Below are 16,991 nucleotides of genomic sequence, written 5' to 3' on the forward strand. Positions count from 1 at the left end.
TCTTCTTGAGAACAATTAGGATTTCTATTGATTTCTTCATGGGAATCAAATAGGCTTGATGTTGATTACTTATAAGGGAAGCAATTAGGGTTTCGGCGGATTTCTTCATGGGAATTAAGGTTGATGTTATTTATTCTTGGGAAAAATAGGAGAGAAAAAAAAAAGGAAACGAGAGTATCTGTTTGCGCCATTTTTTTTGCCGAATTTTGCCCATTTTTCGCGCCGAGTTTATCAGGGTCCTTATAACAATTTATTTGTCCCAGTTGTAATCTTAGCAGGGACAGATATTAGAAAATGGTCTCTATTTTGAATATATCAGAGACATACGTATAAATGTTTGTCCCTATCGATCGATTGTCTTTTTTGTTGTGATTCTTCATGGGAATCGATTAGGGTTGAGGTTGAATTAAGGTTGTTGCCGATCAGTGAAGCAAAGATAGAATTGGGAACGTATGAAGGCGCCCCTTCTTGCAAATAACACCCATTTCGCCTAAAATAGGGCCCAACATTTAACTTCCGGCGCCCTTAAAAATTTCTCTCAAATATTTTTTTAGTCTAACTGACACAAAAAAGTAAATTTTTGTAAGAAAATTTTAGTTTTTTTTTCTATCAGGAAAAAAGTGGTTATCACACCAAATATTTCACACTTAGAGAGATGCTAGAATCACAAAAGATTTTGACAAAAAAAAGTTCCCAGCTGATGTGGCGGTTGTGATTTTCATCTCTCAACGGCCTAGATTTGGTCAAAGTTTGAAACCACACTCGCCACATCAGCTGGGAACCTTTTTTTGTCAAAATCTTTTGTAACTTTATCATTTCCCTTCACACTTATCAAACTAGCCTACATCTCAATGATTATTGTCTCATTCTCTTCGGAATATGAACAACATAACGTCCTACAACAAGTTACTTAGATACTTAGAGCAACTCCAATCCAAGAGGGGCTTAGACGTAAAAACCACTTTTTCTTTATAAGAAAAATTTAGTTTTTTTTCTATCAGGAAAAAAGTGGTTATCACACCAAATATTTCACACGTATCAAACTGGCCTACATCTCAAGGATTATTGTCTCAATCTCTTCAGGATATGAACAACATAACATCCTACAACAAGTTACTCAAATACTTAGAGCAACTTCAATCTAAGAGGGGCTTAGACGTAAAAACCACTTTTTCTTTATTATAATTAAATCAAGGGCCACTACTTCAACTCAAGAGGGGCTTAGGCTTAAACTTTGTGCATGTGTGAAACACGTGTGGAGTTTTTGTGGGTGTGAGAAAAACGTATGTGATCTTGTGTCTGTGTGAAACACGTGACTCTTTTAGTTTTTTTTTTAAATTTATTTTTTTTAAATTCATTTTGCTTTTTGGGGTGTCGGATTTAGCTCCAACGGCCCGATCAAACAATTAGGTAATCAAATCAGTATTCCAACTATTATTAACGTTTATCAAATGACAAGTTTTTAACCGTTTTGATTTCCCTGTACCACTAAAGAAAGAGGCTTTCCACGAATTCATTTATGCAACCAAACATTAATCTTAATCCCACTTCCTACTTACCATTTTGTTAGAGGGTCGATAAACAGGATTCTCTTGATGTAAAAAATTCAAGACCCATGGAGTCCTTGGTTTAACTCTTTATCATGGAATATCAAACACAGTACTTCTCAGAGCTCTCTCTAAAAACTATTTTTGCAAAGAGTACCAAACGAGATCATCGATTTTCAGCAGAGGGGTCCCTTCGCCGGAATCTCTTACACAATTGAAGGAGAGTTCTCCTATTTTAGTTTTTCTTTTGTTTTTTATATCTTTCTTCGTCTTTTAGTGATGAATGAGAGAAAAGATGAAGTTGGTATAATGGCGGTTCTTCGATCCTCATGGGGTTCTTCTTCTTCCATTTTACCAAATTGAAGATGTCTTACAGAAATGAAAGATAGATGGGCATCATACAACAACTTTGATTTGATTTTTAAGCGAAGATTCGTTTGTGGCGGTGCGATTTGTTAGAGGGTTTCGTTTGTGGTGATGCGATCTGGTTTTTGGTGGCGCGATCTAATTTTTGTTTGTGGTGGTGGTGGTCGGGTCTGGTGGTGTTTTCAGTGGTGGTCGGGTCTGGTAGAGTTTTCAGTGATGGTGGTGTGTTCTCAGGTGGTTTTTTAAAGGCGGTGGTGCTTTAAGTGGTGGTGGTGGTCGGGTCTGGTGGTGTTTTCAGCGGAGATGATGTGTTCTGTGGTGGTGATTTCAGTGGTGGTGGTGGTGTGTTTTGTGGTGATGGTGGTTGGATCTGGTGGTGGTTATGTGGTGGTGGTGGTCGGGTCAGGTGGTGGTTATGTGGTGGTGGTGGTCGGGTGGGTGGTGTTTTCAGTGGTGGTGGTGTGGAGAAAGGACATCATTCATATTGCGTATTAAGGACCTGACGTCACGACAGACATCGAGAAGATGAAAGGAAAAGAAAAGACTGATTTATCTTCGCTCAAGAATTTAAAGTTATGAAATAACTCAATCTTCATCTTTAAAGTCAAATGTCAATGTCTCCCGTGACATTCATAATTCTCCTCCGAGAAACTTGGCGGTGTTCTTGATGCAACCGTCATTCGTTCCTTCTTCATTAAGTATAATAACTTCACGATGTTTAGGGGTTTCTCATTCGTGATCTTTAAGATCTTTTTATTTGTGACCTTTAGGGTCTTTTATTTTATATTTGCAATATTGTACTCCTTTCACTTCATGTTGTCTTTACTTTTGTAAGTTTCATTTGTGACCTTTAGGGTCTTTTTATTTTATATTTGCAATATTATACTCCTTTCACTTCATGTTGTCTTTACTTTTGTAGGTTTCATGTTGTAATTTACTTTAATAAATCCACGTTGTACTCAAAAGAGTCAAAATTCTCAAAATCACGTAATGTATAGGATTAAATTCCTACGTATGAATGAAAATTCAGGTTTAACTTAAAATAAGATTTTAGAAACTATCTATCACGACGATTTTTAAATTTGAGAGAATGTGATCTTGGGCGGGAAGCATTTGATTAGCCCTCTAGACCAATTTACCTAACAAGCCATTATTATAAGTCACTGTATTTCTCGACATCAATCCTCCCTTGGCCTTGGATTTGTTAAACTGGAGTTGGCTTTTAGGTACAACTTTTTTGAAGTAGAAGTAGCCCCCCCCCCCCCCCCCCCCCCCCCCCCCAATATCTTTATTGATGCGACGAGATATAAAAGCATTTATTTCTTTAATTCCTTGAACAATTTCATGGACTAAAATCACATTGTCTGTAATTTGCCTCCTTCGCACAAAAACAAGTTGACAAGGGATATAAAAGCATCAAGCAATGGTAATCGATCTATTAGATCAATTTTAGAGACAATATCATAAGAGGTATTGCACAGACTAATGGGTCTGGATTGAGAAGTCATCTGGAGTGGTTTGGTCTTGTAAATTATTTGATTATGCAAGAGAGCATGGACCCATTTCTAAAAAAAAATGGTGGACCATGACAATAATATCAGAGGCTACTATTGTTGGGAGAAACGGGCACTTAGGCGCAACGGAAACAAGAATTTTTTTCCCTTTTTGTTAGTTAGGAGGATAATATGAAGAATATGTAGGAGAAATAAACAAAATTTGAAAGTAAATAAGACAACGATTTTTAACGTGGAAAACCTCCCCAATGTGAGAAGTAAAAACCACGGGACTCGTTCTCCAACCAAATCAACTATAATAAGCAAAGTAGTTACAGACTGCGTCCACCAGAGACTCAGACCCTTGCCAAAAGAATCAATCTCAAACACGAAGAAAACCTCACAAGCAAGAACAAAACAGTCCATAAATATTCAGTCTAAAACGACCCTAAATTCACTAGGATTCCAGTCACCAATCAACGATCCCACCGTACAAATACTAGATGAACAGGTTAAGAACACTTCTCCCAAATTTCAGCTTAATCGGAGAAGAACTCACCGTCGGATTTTCCGAACGACGAAGGCTGTGCGTGTTGAAATAGATCAGCCCCGCTCTTCTCAACAACCTTCTTCTCTCTCCTTCTCTTGTGTATTTCTAATTGTGCAACTTGCTTCTAATTAAGACTAAGGAAGTATTTATAGACTTCCCTTAACCCTAATTCATCGACCTAAGTAACCGACCTAAGTCACCGACCAAAAGAAGCTCGACTTGGGCCCGGATTTGGTTTCCTAATCCAAACCCAACTAGGTTTCCCCACTAGGAGGAAAACCAAACAACTATATCCTAAGTGTTTTGAGAGAAAGTGACTGAAAACGGTCTTGGTGACTTTTCCGTCCTCGAGTGCATAACAACTGACTTAATTTTTTTCATTGATGGGTAGGAGCGTGGGTGAAGGGGTGCGAGCGGTGCGATTGTACCGGGCCTCCCTCTCCCAAAGGGCCTCTTCTCTGAAAAATGTATACAAAGCATTATACTTATAACTAGAAACCCACACTAAAACTTACGTAGAAGGTAGCTCCGCTGGAGTGCTATCTGACTCAGGATCTCAAACCACGCAGGATCAAACCCTATACGTCCAATTTTTATACTTTTGGTTTTTTTGGTGCTGGAGACCGGATTTGGGCTATAATAGTTTAAGCCCAATGTTTGTTTTTTTTGTGGACGGACCTGATTTAGGCTAAATTGTTGAAGGTCCAATGTTTTTTCCACCATGACTTAGGTTAAATTGTTGATGGTCAGATGTTATTTCCACCATGACACTCGATGAGCTGTTATTTTTATTTCATAAGTCCATTAAAGAATATTTCAAAAAAAAATCAGTATACAAGTTTATTTGAAAGAGTTAGATGCCAATACAAAGTCAAATATAAAAATAACAAAATTAAGCATTTGACGTTTCAATTTTTCGTACGGTCTATTCTCTTATCTTTCTTTCTCTTTCTATTTCACTTTTTTAATTTAATGGGTTTGATAATCTTGAAAAAAAAAATTTATAGGTTTGATTTTCTTTTCTTAATCAAATTAGTATTTTTTTTCTATTTTTCAATTGATTTTTAAGCTAAAATAATTAATATTTGTTGTTATAGATTCTGTAATATGTGTAGTTTGTTGTGTGGATACTACAGTGGCGTGGCCGAGAATTTGGGGGTCTGGTGCGAAAAAAATATTTGGGGCCCTTTCTCCACTGATATCAAAACGTAAACTCTTTTCACACATTATACGTTTAGTAATTATCTCTTAAGAAACTAAGTTCGATAAGAAAAAAAGTTTAACTCCTTCCGTGAAGTTGAATACTTATTCTAAGTTGTGTATTTTTTTCATCCCAAATACTTCTATGCAAAAACCATACACATTTGACAACACTCCTTCCACGAAAAGATAGAACAATAAGTATTCGACTTCATAAACATACAAACTAAACTAATAGTTTATCACTTTATCCATAACTTAATACCATAACTAATAGTTGTTATTTTTTTGTGAAGAAAATAGTTGTTGTTAGAAACAGTTGGAGATAATAACGAGTTCATAAAATAAACAAAAAAGTGACTGTTGGGTGGATTGAACTTGAGACCTCTTTGTTAACACTCAAGAGGTTTACCAATTCAGCTACATCACCATCTTGTTTCATTGTGTACTGCTAAATTAATATAACTAATCGGAATTTAGGGGCCCCTATCTCTATAAGAAAATTATGTCGTTTGAGGGGGGCCCGGTGCGACGGCACCGATCGCACCCCCTCAAACACGCCCCTGGGATACTATAATAGTTCGTATTATGAAATTGTGATATTTTTATATTCATTATTTACGATAAATATGTCATATTTATTTTGAATATTTATCTCGAATAATTGTTTGGAATGTATGCCTTTATTTTTGCCTATTGCGATATAAAGGACCTCGATTAAAATTTTACACTGGACTTCCAAATCCTCTGCCACCACACTGATGATGGGAATTTCGGTAAGCAAGGCATTATATTGATCAGTTATAAGAGATTTGAGAGATTTTATATTGGTTTCCCTATTTTGACTTAATCTAAGGTATTAAAAAAACGGTTAATTCTAATTTGACCCCCTATTGATGACCAACCCACCAAAATGACCCTCTAAAGATGACCAACTCGCAAAATGACCCCTTAAATCACTTTTCCGTTTAATTACCGTTAAATATTAAGTTTTTCTTTTTTCTTACCGATTTTACTCTTCTGACATTGCTCCCAATATTTATAGTTTCAAGATCATTAATCAACTAGTCATGTCATTCATCAATAAATTCTTATTTTCTCTCAACAATTGATTTTTTTTCCCTAATTAATTTTTTCATCTCCTCTGTTATCTTTACATCTTCTCAATTCCACCTTCATCACCATCATCATCTTAAAAATTTATTTTTATCTTCATTATCTTAAAAATCTCCTTTTATTATTATCATCATCATCATCATCGTCATCATCATCATCATCTTCATAATCTCTTTTCTCCGTCACCTTCATCATCATCATCATCATCATCACCACCATCATCATCATTCTACATTTTGTTAATGTGTTTTAAAAGGGTTTGCTATGATGGGAATGGTTAGTTGTTGTGGAAATCATTGGGGGTACATTATATCACTACAAATTTCCATCTAATTACCCTTTAAAGATGAGTGTTAGAAGTGACTCGAACATGGATTGGTATCGAACCTGGTTTACGACCCGCCAACCCGCCTACAAGTGAATTTTGGACCCGTTAGCAGAGCTGATTACTGAGACAGAGCTGGTATGCGAAGCAGGGGTGTGAGGCAGAGCTGGACTCCAAGACAGAGCTGTGATGCTGAAGCTAAGCTTATGTCGGTGATTAGTGTTATCTGTGTATAATGTCGGTTGTAGAGAGAGAGTCGGTCGTAAAGAGAGAGTCGGTTGTAGAGAGTCGGTGAGGCGGTGGGATTAGGGTTTAGTGACTATATAAACTAAACCCTAAGGAGATATCAGTAGCACAATCTCACGAATCTTTTGTGTAAACTTGTTTGCTAATCATAGTGAAAATCATCGCGCCGTTGTCACCGTGGAGTAGGTCTCACCAACCGAACCACGTAAATCTCTGTGTTCTGTTCTTGATTGTTCTTTACTATTCCTATTGCTTGTCTTGGATTACTCGTATTGTTCATATTAACCCCGATTGGGCATAACAATGAGGAAGATAATGGTTCAGCTATTGATTTTTATTGATCCTAGGTTTGCTATTATAGAAATTATTAGCTTCATTCCTTATTTCAATTTGTCGATTAGTTGATTTTTTTTAATTCACTATACTTTCTCTCTCTACATTAGGGGTTTTTGAAGTACCCATTTACTTTTGACTGTTGGTTTTAATGGAACGGTTTGATTTTGAAAAAGAGTTTAGTAGCTTGATGAGTAAATGTTGAGGATGAAGATCTAAGTAAGAGATGTTGAAGATAATAGGGAGAGAAAAAGAAACTGGTTTGGAATTAATAAGTGGTTGTTTTTAATAGTTCTAAGAACTTTAGTAATAAATTGATTAAACTTAATAATCAATGTTCGTGGGGCCATAAATATTGTAGAAGTAAAGTCACCATGGTAGAATTGGTAATGAGAAAAACAAAAATTAATATCTGACAGTAAAGTAGACAGAAAAGTGATTTAGGGGGTTTTTTTGAAAGTTGGTCATCTTTTGGGGGCTCTTTTGGCGAGTTGGTCATCTTTAAGGGGCCAAAATAGAATGGGAAATTTTATAGGGCCCCCTCATTTTTGTTAAAAGGCCTCCCCTCAGTGATAATTTAGCAAGTAAAATGGTTCATGGGGAGGCCTTTTAACAAAATTGGGGAGGCCTTATAAAACTTCCCAAATAGAATTAACCCTTGAAAAAAAGTTTGTGTTATGGTCACCCAATGATATAGATTTTTTTTTTTGTTAAGATACCCAATGATATAGATTGCTCTTTAGATTTTGCTCACTGATATTTTTCGTTTACATTGCAAAAGTTTTCTAATTTTACCAACATAGTGGTTCTATTGCTGATGTCGAAGGCAATCTCAGTAGCCTTACTTGTATATCACTATCAAATATTTCTTGTATACCCAAATACAAGTTATGTTTCATATGGGTATAACCATGTTGTAATTAGATCTTTCAACAAAAGAAAATGTTGTAATTAGAGAGACCACCAATCTTTTCATGTTGATGAAAGACCATGTCAAAATCTCCAATAGTGAACAAGGGCAGATAACGCAGATTATCATATAAGGATTAAGAACCCATGAAGTCCATTTAATGGTAGCCAAGATTGGAAGTCAGTATCCTTACAAGGTGAACCATAAAAACAAGTCATGACCCATGAAATATTATCAATTTTATAATCCTTATAAGGTGAACCCATGAAGTCATTTAATTGTAGCCAAGGTTCCTTTGACCCATTTCCCTTTTATTTCACTCGAAATTATCAATTTTATAACCTTAGGAAAGATGATCTTTCACGGGACGGCCTGACGGGAGCAGAGAGTACGACGCATAACAAGATGATATGTGCAAAAATAGACCAAGCCAATCCACTGGAACTAAAGTCGTGAACACCAAAATCTGTTTTTCAACCCGCATCATTGCACCAAACACTACTCTCATTTTCTTCATTTATCTTTGTTCTGTCTCACGACATCCACTTTTAATCCAGTTTTGAACATGCTACAGGTTATCAAGGATAACAAAGTTGATTATATAAAAAGAAATAGATCGACGCGTTGCTTTTAGTGGAGAGCAATTGTTATCTTGATTGGTTCGGTATTCAGTGGTATCCAAACTGCTTATTGGTGGGTTGAATGACAACCAAACCACGAAAGATTTGCTATGCTTTACGAAATCACAAACCAAACCACCCTGAATTAGTTAGTGGATGGCTCGAAGCGGATATTGAACCAACGAACACCCCTAATGGTATCCTGTCAGTATTGGTTATCCATGTCTTTGTCATGGCCCCGGAATTCAGTTGGCGCGCATAAACTGGATTTTCGGGAAGAAAATAAAGAACCTAAATAATAAACATTTAGATCATGTAAAAGTAGGAAAAATAATACATGTACTTCCACAATGCACCAACAAAGCTAGAAATACGAGTAAGGTATAAAAAGATGAATAATCTGCATATTTATGCTAATAAATTTAAATGATCTGTTACCAATCATACATTGAAAAGGTTTAGGTCTAAAGTACAATAAACAACAGGCAAGTACTTCATGGATGCCCCATTAAAATTTAGGCATCAGATCATCTTTCTGTATCTACCATCCTGTTTCTATAAAACGACATAGATGAAAGATACAGAGTAAATAATATTTTTCAATCGTAAGATACTAGAGGGTATTAAAATGAAACCCCTTCGTCTCTGCATTTCCAAGCTTGGAATGTTTCCTATCTGGTTATTTTGGATCTCCATTATCTTGTGAACTATATACAGTGTAGTAGAAGATTACCGGATGAGTAATGTTATCAAACTAGAATCTGTGATTTAGCAGCGCGACGAGAACACTTCTTCCTCGGGGTTTTGCTCAGCGCACAGATACAGGTCTCAAGAAGCTCTAGATCTTCGTCCCAGGAGAGCAAGGATGCCATTTCTGGATTCTTTAAGAGCATCTTGGAGGTCAAATACCCAGCGACTGTCCATGTTTGGTAGAGCCTAGATTGCTTACCGATGAACCTGCCATTTCGAGTGTCATAATATTCAGGCCATCCATCTTCCGAGAGCCTCTTTTCAGCTAAAGCGATCGCCTTTTCAGCTAACTGTGGCCTACCCATCTTAATACAAGCTAATGTGAACTGAAGAACGAAAGAAAAATAGGAAGTTAGGGGACAAAAATAACATACCACTGCCCTCATCATAACAAGACAAAAGCACAAACAATATACAGCAAACTTTTACTGGAAAAAAAAAATTCACCATACCTGCCACGAGAGTGTCGGCCAAGATCCACCATTATGATATGACCAAGGGCTGCAATATTCAAAAAAGAAAGAAATTTAGTCATGCTTAAGCTCTTTGGAAGCCAAAAGAGGAGGAAGATGTAGCAGAAACTATATCTACACGTTAAAGAAAACACTCACGTATTTTTCGGGTCACTCCCAGTGATTATACGCCACTCATCATATTCCAAAGCAGGGTAACATATCTTGAGAGGCATATGGCCCACAAGATCATCCCATTTGGCTTCAATCAGATTCAGAATACCTTGGTTCTGTCGTGGAGTACCCAGAGATGAAACAATCGACCAGAGGTTACCCAACGTGAAGAACCTAAAATCCATGTGAGCTGGCTGAAGATTGCCAATTAGATACCCACCTTTATCTGGGACCCAATCAACAAGCCAACTAGGAATCTGATCGGGATAGATATTGAACTTATTGATTGCATCAGTGGAGTATTCCTCAGTCTTATAGCGATATATCTCATTAATCTTCTTCAGGTCCACCCAATAGTACTCCCTGATATGGAAGGACAATGCACTGAGTCTGTTGTTGACGGCCCTTATTAGATTCTTGGAGCCATCATCAGCAGTAAGCATCTCGCGGGAACTCCTTAGCGCTGAATAGAATAATGCCTGGGAAATCATACTCAAGTAATTAGAAGATAACTACAACAAAAAGGGGATACAAGATCATAGCACGAAAGAGACAAACTAGAACCATCAATTCCAATGCCAAATTTGAGTTAGAAATTTCTGTAAATTGAACAAAGGTATAAGCATCTCAAATGAGCAGAAAAAGGCAAATGCTTTTAGTAGCTTCTTTGTTCCCATCCTATCAAGCGAGTTAATGGTTTTCAGGCTTATGGTGGAGAATGATTTGTTTTCAAGAAAAGAAATCTTATTCTATTACCGATCAAAGGAATTGGTTTTCAGGTTCTTATTGTTAAGAGAGTCTATCTGGCTCGCGAAAGCTATAACACAGTTTTCTAGTTAGCTATAAATCGATCACTTCATGTTACCTTTCCTTCCAGTACCTTAGTAAGTTCATAAACAACACGTCAAAATTAGACAAAAATGTTCCTAAAGTTTTTTTATTCTTACAAAACTTATGATCGTTTCTAATTTCTTAAGACCACCATATATTTCTTTTTCTAATCATTTTGCAAGCTTGGGAAAAGCATACTCACCACTACCGAGACGGACATGCAGCATGCCTTTCCAGGGTTGCCAAAATAAATTTTTACCTCAACTTCTAGATCTAAGTATCCAACTATATTGCCTAAGGGCTTGCATCTTACTAGTACCACCCTAACACAACTCTCATTCAGAATAGCTCAATCTATTAATCTACAACATCAATAAAACCAATGAACCCCCTATATGTGGACTGTGGAGATCATTTTATATCATCGGGCATCGCCATATTTAAAGCAAAATAACATTGCTTCAAAGTTCACATCATAAGATTAAGCAATATGGAATGAGCTCCAATATGGGAGCAGCAGCATATATAAACTTACTTGGATCTCAAGAGGATGGCCATGGATTCCCATTCTCCTGTCTATCATGCACGAACCATCAGTAACTAAGAGAGTAGGAAACATGTCGAACCCATCAGCTAGACACAAATTTAGGATAAGCTTTATGCCAGTCTGAATGTCCACCCTTTCTTGCAATGAGTAGTCACCAGTAATCTTTCCATAAGCTCTCAATAGAATAATCCACCACAATCCTGCCGAATTAGTCAAAATACATAATGTCAGTATCGTTATTTATTTAACGGGTTTAAATTGTACCCTCGGTTAAGATAAATAAACTAATAAGTATTCATAAATCTACTATTCCCTGCGCAATTATTAGTGAGCGGAACTGTAAATCCCAAATAGCTTCTTACGTTTCTTATTATTCTGTCAAGTACTTTATTTTACTAACCAGAATCAACAGGAGCAACACGCCCGATAGCAGATTCGCCGAAATCTGGATCTAAAACCTCCTCAAATGCCCCGTTACTTCCATCAAGAGGAACCGTTCTAACTTTAAAACTTGCTGGCATCAACCCTTGCCCAGGGCTGTAGCAATCCACTGTTTTCTCCCAACTCTGAGCAATAAACATAACAACGTTCAAGAATGATAACATGCAAAGTTTCTCCATTATAAGAAGCGACAAGGAATCAAAAGCCAAAAATAATCCTCATCACAGTTCATTCGGACCATGACCACCCACCCAGACCTCAATTGAGCATATTTCGAAATTAGCTAATACAATAAACAACAACATATTCTACGTATGAATACGGACTCCATGAACCCCTTTACCATGTCTTGTAAATATGCCGCAGGAAAATAGACAGTTCCGAGTCTCACGGTGTGTACGGTTTTTGATACGGCACACACCATCAAGTAGCCTTCAAATTCTCAAAGTCAAAAACCATATGATAAAACCATCATAATACTACTTTTCCAGTCACTTTCCCAAGTGTTTTTTGGTTGACAACATAAAAATGAAAGAGAAAATAATAAATTCATAAACATATCTAAAGCATATATCATGAAATTGAATAGTAATCAAAATTATTTGAATGTGGTAAATCACCTGCAATTGCAAAGTATGAAGGAGAAAATTCCTCACAATCTCCCCTTCCCCCTTGAGCAAGAAAGCTAGGGCTGATGGTACGAAATCACGAATGAAGACTTGATCGTAATTAAGCGGTTGTTTATCACCAGGATCGTTTGCCGCAACAGTCCCCACTGGACTTCCACAATAAGTAACAACTGAATCACTTAGCAACCTCCATGCCTCTTTCTCAATTGATGAATAAACATTTTCCTCAGTTTCATTCAAAACCTTAGGGCTTTCAATATTTACACTTGAACTATGAACTTCTAAACTAGGGTTTCTTTTTTCTTTTACTTTTTCTGCTTCTTGTATCGTCTCCCTCAAATCAACACCTTCTTCAATCGTATCAACCACCAAAGGCTTCACATTAATCCCACCCTGAATATAAATCCTCTCAAAACCCTTCTCATTGACATGACCTTCAACTGAAGTTGATTGATGCCGAATATCAGAAGCAACATTAGAAATCACGGAAAAACCCCTATACCTACTACCAACATTACAACAACCTGAGAAAACCCTAGATTGTCCCCAGTTCAAATTACCTAAACATAAAGGTTTCTGATTTGGTTTAATTGAACATAAAATCTGACCTCGATAAAGGTTGAATCGACGAGAAACAGATGAATTTTGAATACCCAAATGTTGGCAACATCTTGGAATTGAAAATCCAAAGAAAGATGAAGTTTGAGAACTCATTAGGATTCTACAACAAGGTTTCATAGTTGAAATTCCCATAGAAACAACCGAATTCATAACAAATTACTGTTAATTGCAGATTTATTTTGAGAAATCAAAATCATCTATTTTGGGTGTTTAATTAAGTACTACTATAACTCTCTGTTTTGATATTAAAAACTGAAAACAGAGAGAAATATCTAATCTAATGATAAAATTATAGAAACAATGAAGAAAGATGGTTTCTTTTTTTTTTTTTGATGAAAGAAAGATGGTTGAATGAAAAATCTAGTACGAAAAATTGAAAGTATCTAATAATTTTATAGAGAAAAAAAAAATCGGGAATGCTAGGTTCACGGAGAAGATTGACGAACTAGGATCCCGAAATGACTTGGCAATCTAGTTTTGAAAAGTTGACTAAATCTGGGCCGTTAATAGATAAACGGCCCAGATTCAAATCTCTTTACACACCACCGTCATCATCCCCACCCCACTTCTTCGAGAAAGAGAGAGAAAGTACCGGCGGGAGAAAAAAGTTCGTGGATCAGAAGTAGAATGCGTTAAACCTTCTTCTCATTAGTTATTTCTTTATTCGATCTAAAAGTGGAGAAATAAAGTAAATTTTCTCCCTTACCTTTTTCCTCTTCTTCTTCATTTGATCGGATTGGGATCTCTCATTTGCCCAATCTCTCTTGAACCTATGATCAAATTACCCTTTGCACAGGCCAAACCTATCATTTTTCAAATGGTTCTCTTTAGGTCACTTTACTTACCCAGCAACTATGCAAAAGCTCTGGGATGATTCAGTCAACACCTAACAAAACCCTATACATTTTGATCTACAGTTGGTTTTTTGACAAGTATTTGGTCAAGAATAAGAAATCATATGTGACAAGGAAGGGTTTGTCCGTGAGCTTATCCAACCCCTTACAGCAAGTACAATCCCAGCCTGTCTTAGGCCTAAAAAACCACTTTTTCACATAAAATTAATGGCCTCAGCTCAGCCTCTAAAATTCAGCTCCAGCCCCAGCCTCTCTTGAGGCCGAAGATTTGTTCATGTGGGAAACGCGTGTGTGCACTTTTAGTTGGTGTGCGAAAAACGTGTGTGATTTTATGTATATATAAAATACGTGTTTGAACTATTTTTCGAAGAAAAATATATTCGGAGACCGACATTTGGTGGGATGTATTTTAATTACTAATATTTATGTTTTTCTAGAATTTTAAAAAAAAATTAAAACTAATTAGAATTACAAAAAATGTATTTTGATTTTTAAGTTATTTATAATTTTTTAATTGTTTAATATTTTTAAAAATAAAAATAAAAAAACAAACAGATCTGGCCGTTGGATAAACCAACGGCCAGATCTATCCCCAACGGTCACATGGGGACCCCTTCAGTCGCCCCTAACATTAGGGGAGACTGAAGGAAGAGCCCCAGCCTCCGCTCCAAGCGGCTGGGCTTGGAGCGGGTGGCTGAGGCCATAATTTCAAAATTATAGCCTCAGCCGGCTGGGGCTGGACTTGCTCTTAAGAAGGTTGAAGGTCAAGCTAGTTTCAATCGCATGACTGTTAACAGACAATGGTTTCCCGTACTCTCTCAAAATTCGAGAAGATGACGGCGGTATGTAGAGAGACCTAAATCTGGGCCGTTTATCTATGAACGGCCCAGATTCGGTCAACTTTTCAAAACTAGATTGCCACGTCATTTCGGAATCCCATTTCGTCAATCTTCTCCGTGAAAGTAGCATTCCTGAAAAAAATATCTTGATCTGTTCTACGGAAGGAAAGTTCAGAAAGAGAACGTATAAAAGTCTTTGGTGGCGTAAATTTGATTTGATAAGTAATAACAACCAGATTTAGAGGGAGGGAGTTCTTATAGTTAAGTTGGACGATGTGGAAGTTTCCGTGAAACAAAATTCACCTCAAAATCGTATAGATAAAGATGTAGAAGTGACTGAACTACCCTTGATCTATTTTTTTTATTTTTATTTGTTGAGAAATGCTAAAACCACAAAAAAAAATTGACAAAAAGAAATTATCCAGCTGATGTGGCGGTTGTGGTTTGAAATTTTGACTAAATCTAGGCGGTTGAAAGATGAATATCACAACCGCCACATCAGCTGGGTAATTTCTTTTGTCAAAATCTTTTGTGATTCTAGCACTTCCGTTTTTTATATACACATCATTACACCTTCTTTTTTTCTTTAAATTACAAACCATACATCCCGAATATATTACGTCATTAATTGAATAATCTCAATAACTGTCATCTTACTTTAAAATCTTGGAGGTCTTATATTCGATTATGAGAAGAGGTGGAATATATAGTTATTAAATTTGAGTTATTAAAAGTATAAATAAAATAAGTTAGTTGGATTTTAGGGTTTTGGTATGTTGCCTTTAGACTCTTTAGTTGGTGTTTAATGATATATCAAAGTCATGTCATGTAATGACTATCTGAGCGCATTTCAAAAAAAAAAAAATATGTCATCTAAAAGACATCTTGAGCCCTAAGAGTATCTCCAATTCAAGATTCAAACTGAAAAATTCTCTCAAATTTTTTTGGATTTTTTGTAAAAGTTTTCTCCAATGAAAAATACATTTTGAGTTTTTAGATGATGTCAGTCTCAGTAGACACTAAATAAAGGTCGAATTTTAATATCAACAGTTATAGCGGTTAATGTGATTATTCAGTCAATGTTGTTTTTTTTAAATGTATCAATCAATGTAATGTAATGCATGTCATGACTCTTAGAATCTTCTGTCTGAAGCACAAGGCTCTGTCAGATGGCGATGTTGGTGGAACCAAATAGAAAAAAGAAAGAAAAGGAAGAACAATTGGTGTCTCTCTGCATGATGATTGGGAATAGTAGAACTTTAGTAGGTATACATCTGAATAATGTCGTTCTCTCAGCAAAAATCTCTAGCATAAATCCTAGAATTTAGATACAAACACTTACATAAAGGGTGTGAACCTAGAAGGCAAACACTTTCCTAGCATCAAAATCTTAGCTCCATCAAAACTGTCCGAACTCGTCAGATTTCACCAGTGAGAACTACGATGGAGGAAGAATAAGAAACGAAAGCAATGATCTTTTGTCGTTGGTTTGTGGAAAGTAGGGTCTAATAGAAAAATATGAGATCACTCGCTTATAAGTGAAATGGTATAAGATTCAAAATCAACCTTCACCACCCTTTAATTTTAATTAAAAAACTAACATTCTCACTTCTAGAACAACTCAATCAATTTAAATTCACCTAGATCATGTTGAGAAAAATAAAAACCAAACACAACACTCATTTTTTTGTCTAAAATTATGTATTTAGTTTATTTCTTTTTCTTGAAAAAATTATGTTGGTCATATTGAAAAGGGATTTCTACGATTGAGTACTCTCGGTAGTAATCCCTTTTCCTATTTTTTTTTAGGGCCAGCGCTTTGGGGAAAGCTAAATAATTTTCGGGATGTGAAGACTTGGTAAAAAAATTGGTCAATTTTGTTTGACAATTTTATTTAGGAGGAAAGCAAAATACTTCTCCACCTCACCTCACTCTCTCTCCACCTTACCTCTATCTTCTCCGATTAAGTCGCCGGCCGGAAAATTTTCCGACCGGCAACCATTAAAAAAAAAAAATTTCACACACTCTCTCTCTAGAAACTCCGGCGAAGAGGTTTCCCTTCGCCGGAGTTTCTAGAGAGAGAGAGAGTGAATTTTTTTTTTCTTCATGGTCGCCGGCCGGAAAATTTTCCGGCCGGCGACCAAATC

At 36.4% G+C, this 16,991-nt stretch overlaps 1 protein-coding gene across 1 annotated transcript; it reads right to left on the bottom strand.

The window, feature by feature from the left end:
* Window positions 1-9,090: 9,090 nt before the first annotated feature.
* Window positions 9,091-14,853, bottom strand: LOC147569074 (alkaline/neutral invertase A, mitochondrial-like). Its single transcript, XM_086655534.1, has 7 exons — window positions 14,752-14,853; window positions 12,522-14,149; window positions 11,861-12,026; window positions 11,449-11,660; window positions 10,068-10,561; window positions 9,909-9,957; window positions 9,091-9,782 (listed from the first exon to the last, which is right to left on the bottom strand). The coding sequence occupies exons 2-7, from the start codon at window positions 13,299-13,301 to the stop codon at window positions 9,456-9,458; spliced, it is 2,028 nt and encodes a 675-aa protein (XP_086511660.1). The 5' UTR covers window positions 13,302-14,149; window positions 14,752-14,853; the 3' UTR covers window positions 9,091-9,455.
* Window positions 14,854-16,991: the final 2,138 nt, after the last annotated feature.

Source organism: Eschscholzia californica, unplaced genomic scaffold (genome assembly GCF_041429995.1).
Source record: "Eschscholzia californica isolate CP2 unplaced genomic scaffold, dmEscCali1.0.p SCAF_1, whole genome shotgun sequence".
Classification (NCBI taxonomy): domain Eukaryota; kingdom Viridiplantae; phylum Streptophyta; class Magnoliopsida; order Ranunculales; family Papaveraceae; genus Eschscholzia; species Eschscholzia californica.

Bases quoted from the DNA above. Each gene is read 5' to 3' on its own strand.
- LOC147569074 (XM_086655534.1), bottom strand. From the start codon at position 13,301: ATGAATTCGGTTGTTTCTATGGGAATTTCAACTATGAAACCTTGTTGT. The intron at 10,562-11,448 runs GTAAGTTTATAT...ATGATTTCCCAG, and splicing joins GCCATCCTCTTGAGATCCAA to GCATTATTCTATTCAGCGCT. The intron at 9,783-9,908 runs GTATGGTGAATT...TTCGTTCTTCAG, and splicing joins GGCCGACACTCTCGTGGCAG to TTCACATTAGCTTGTATTAA.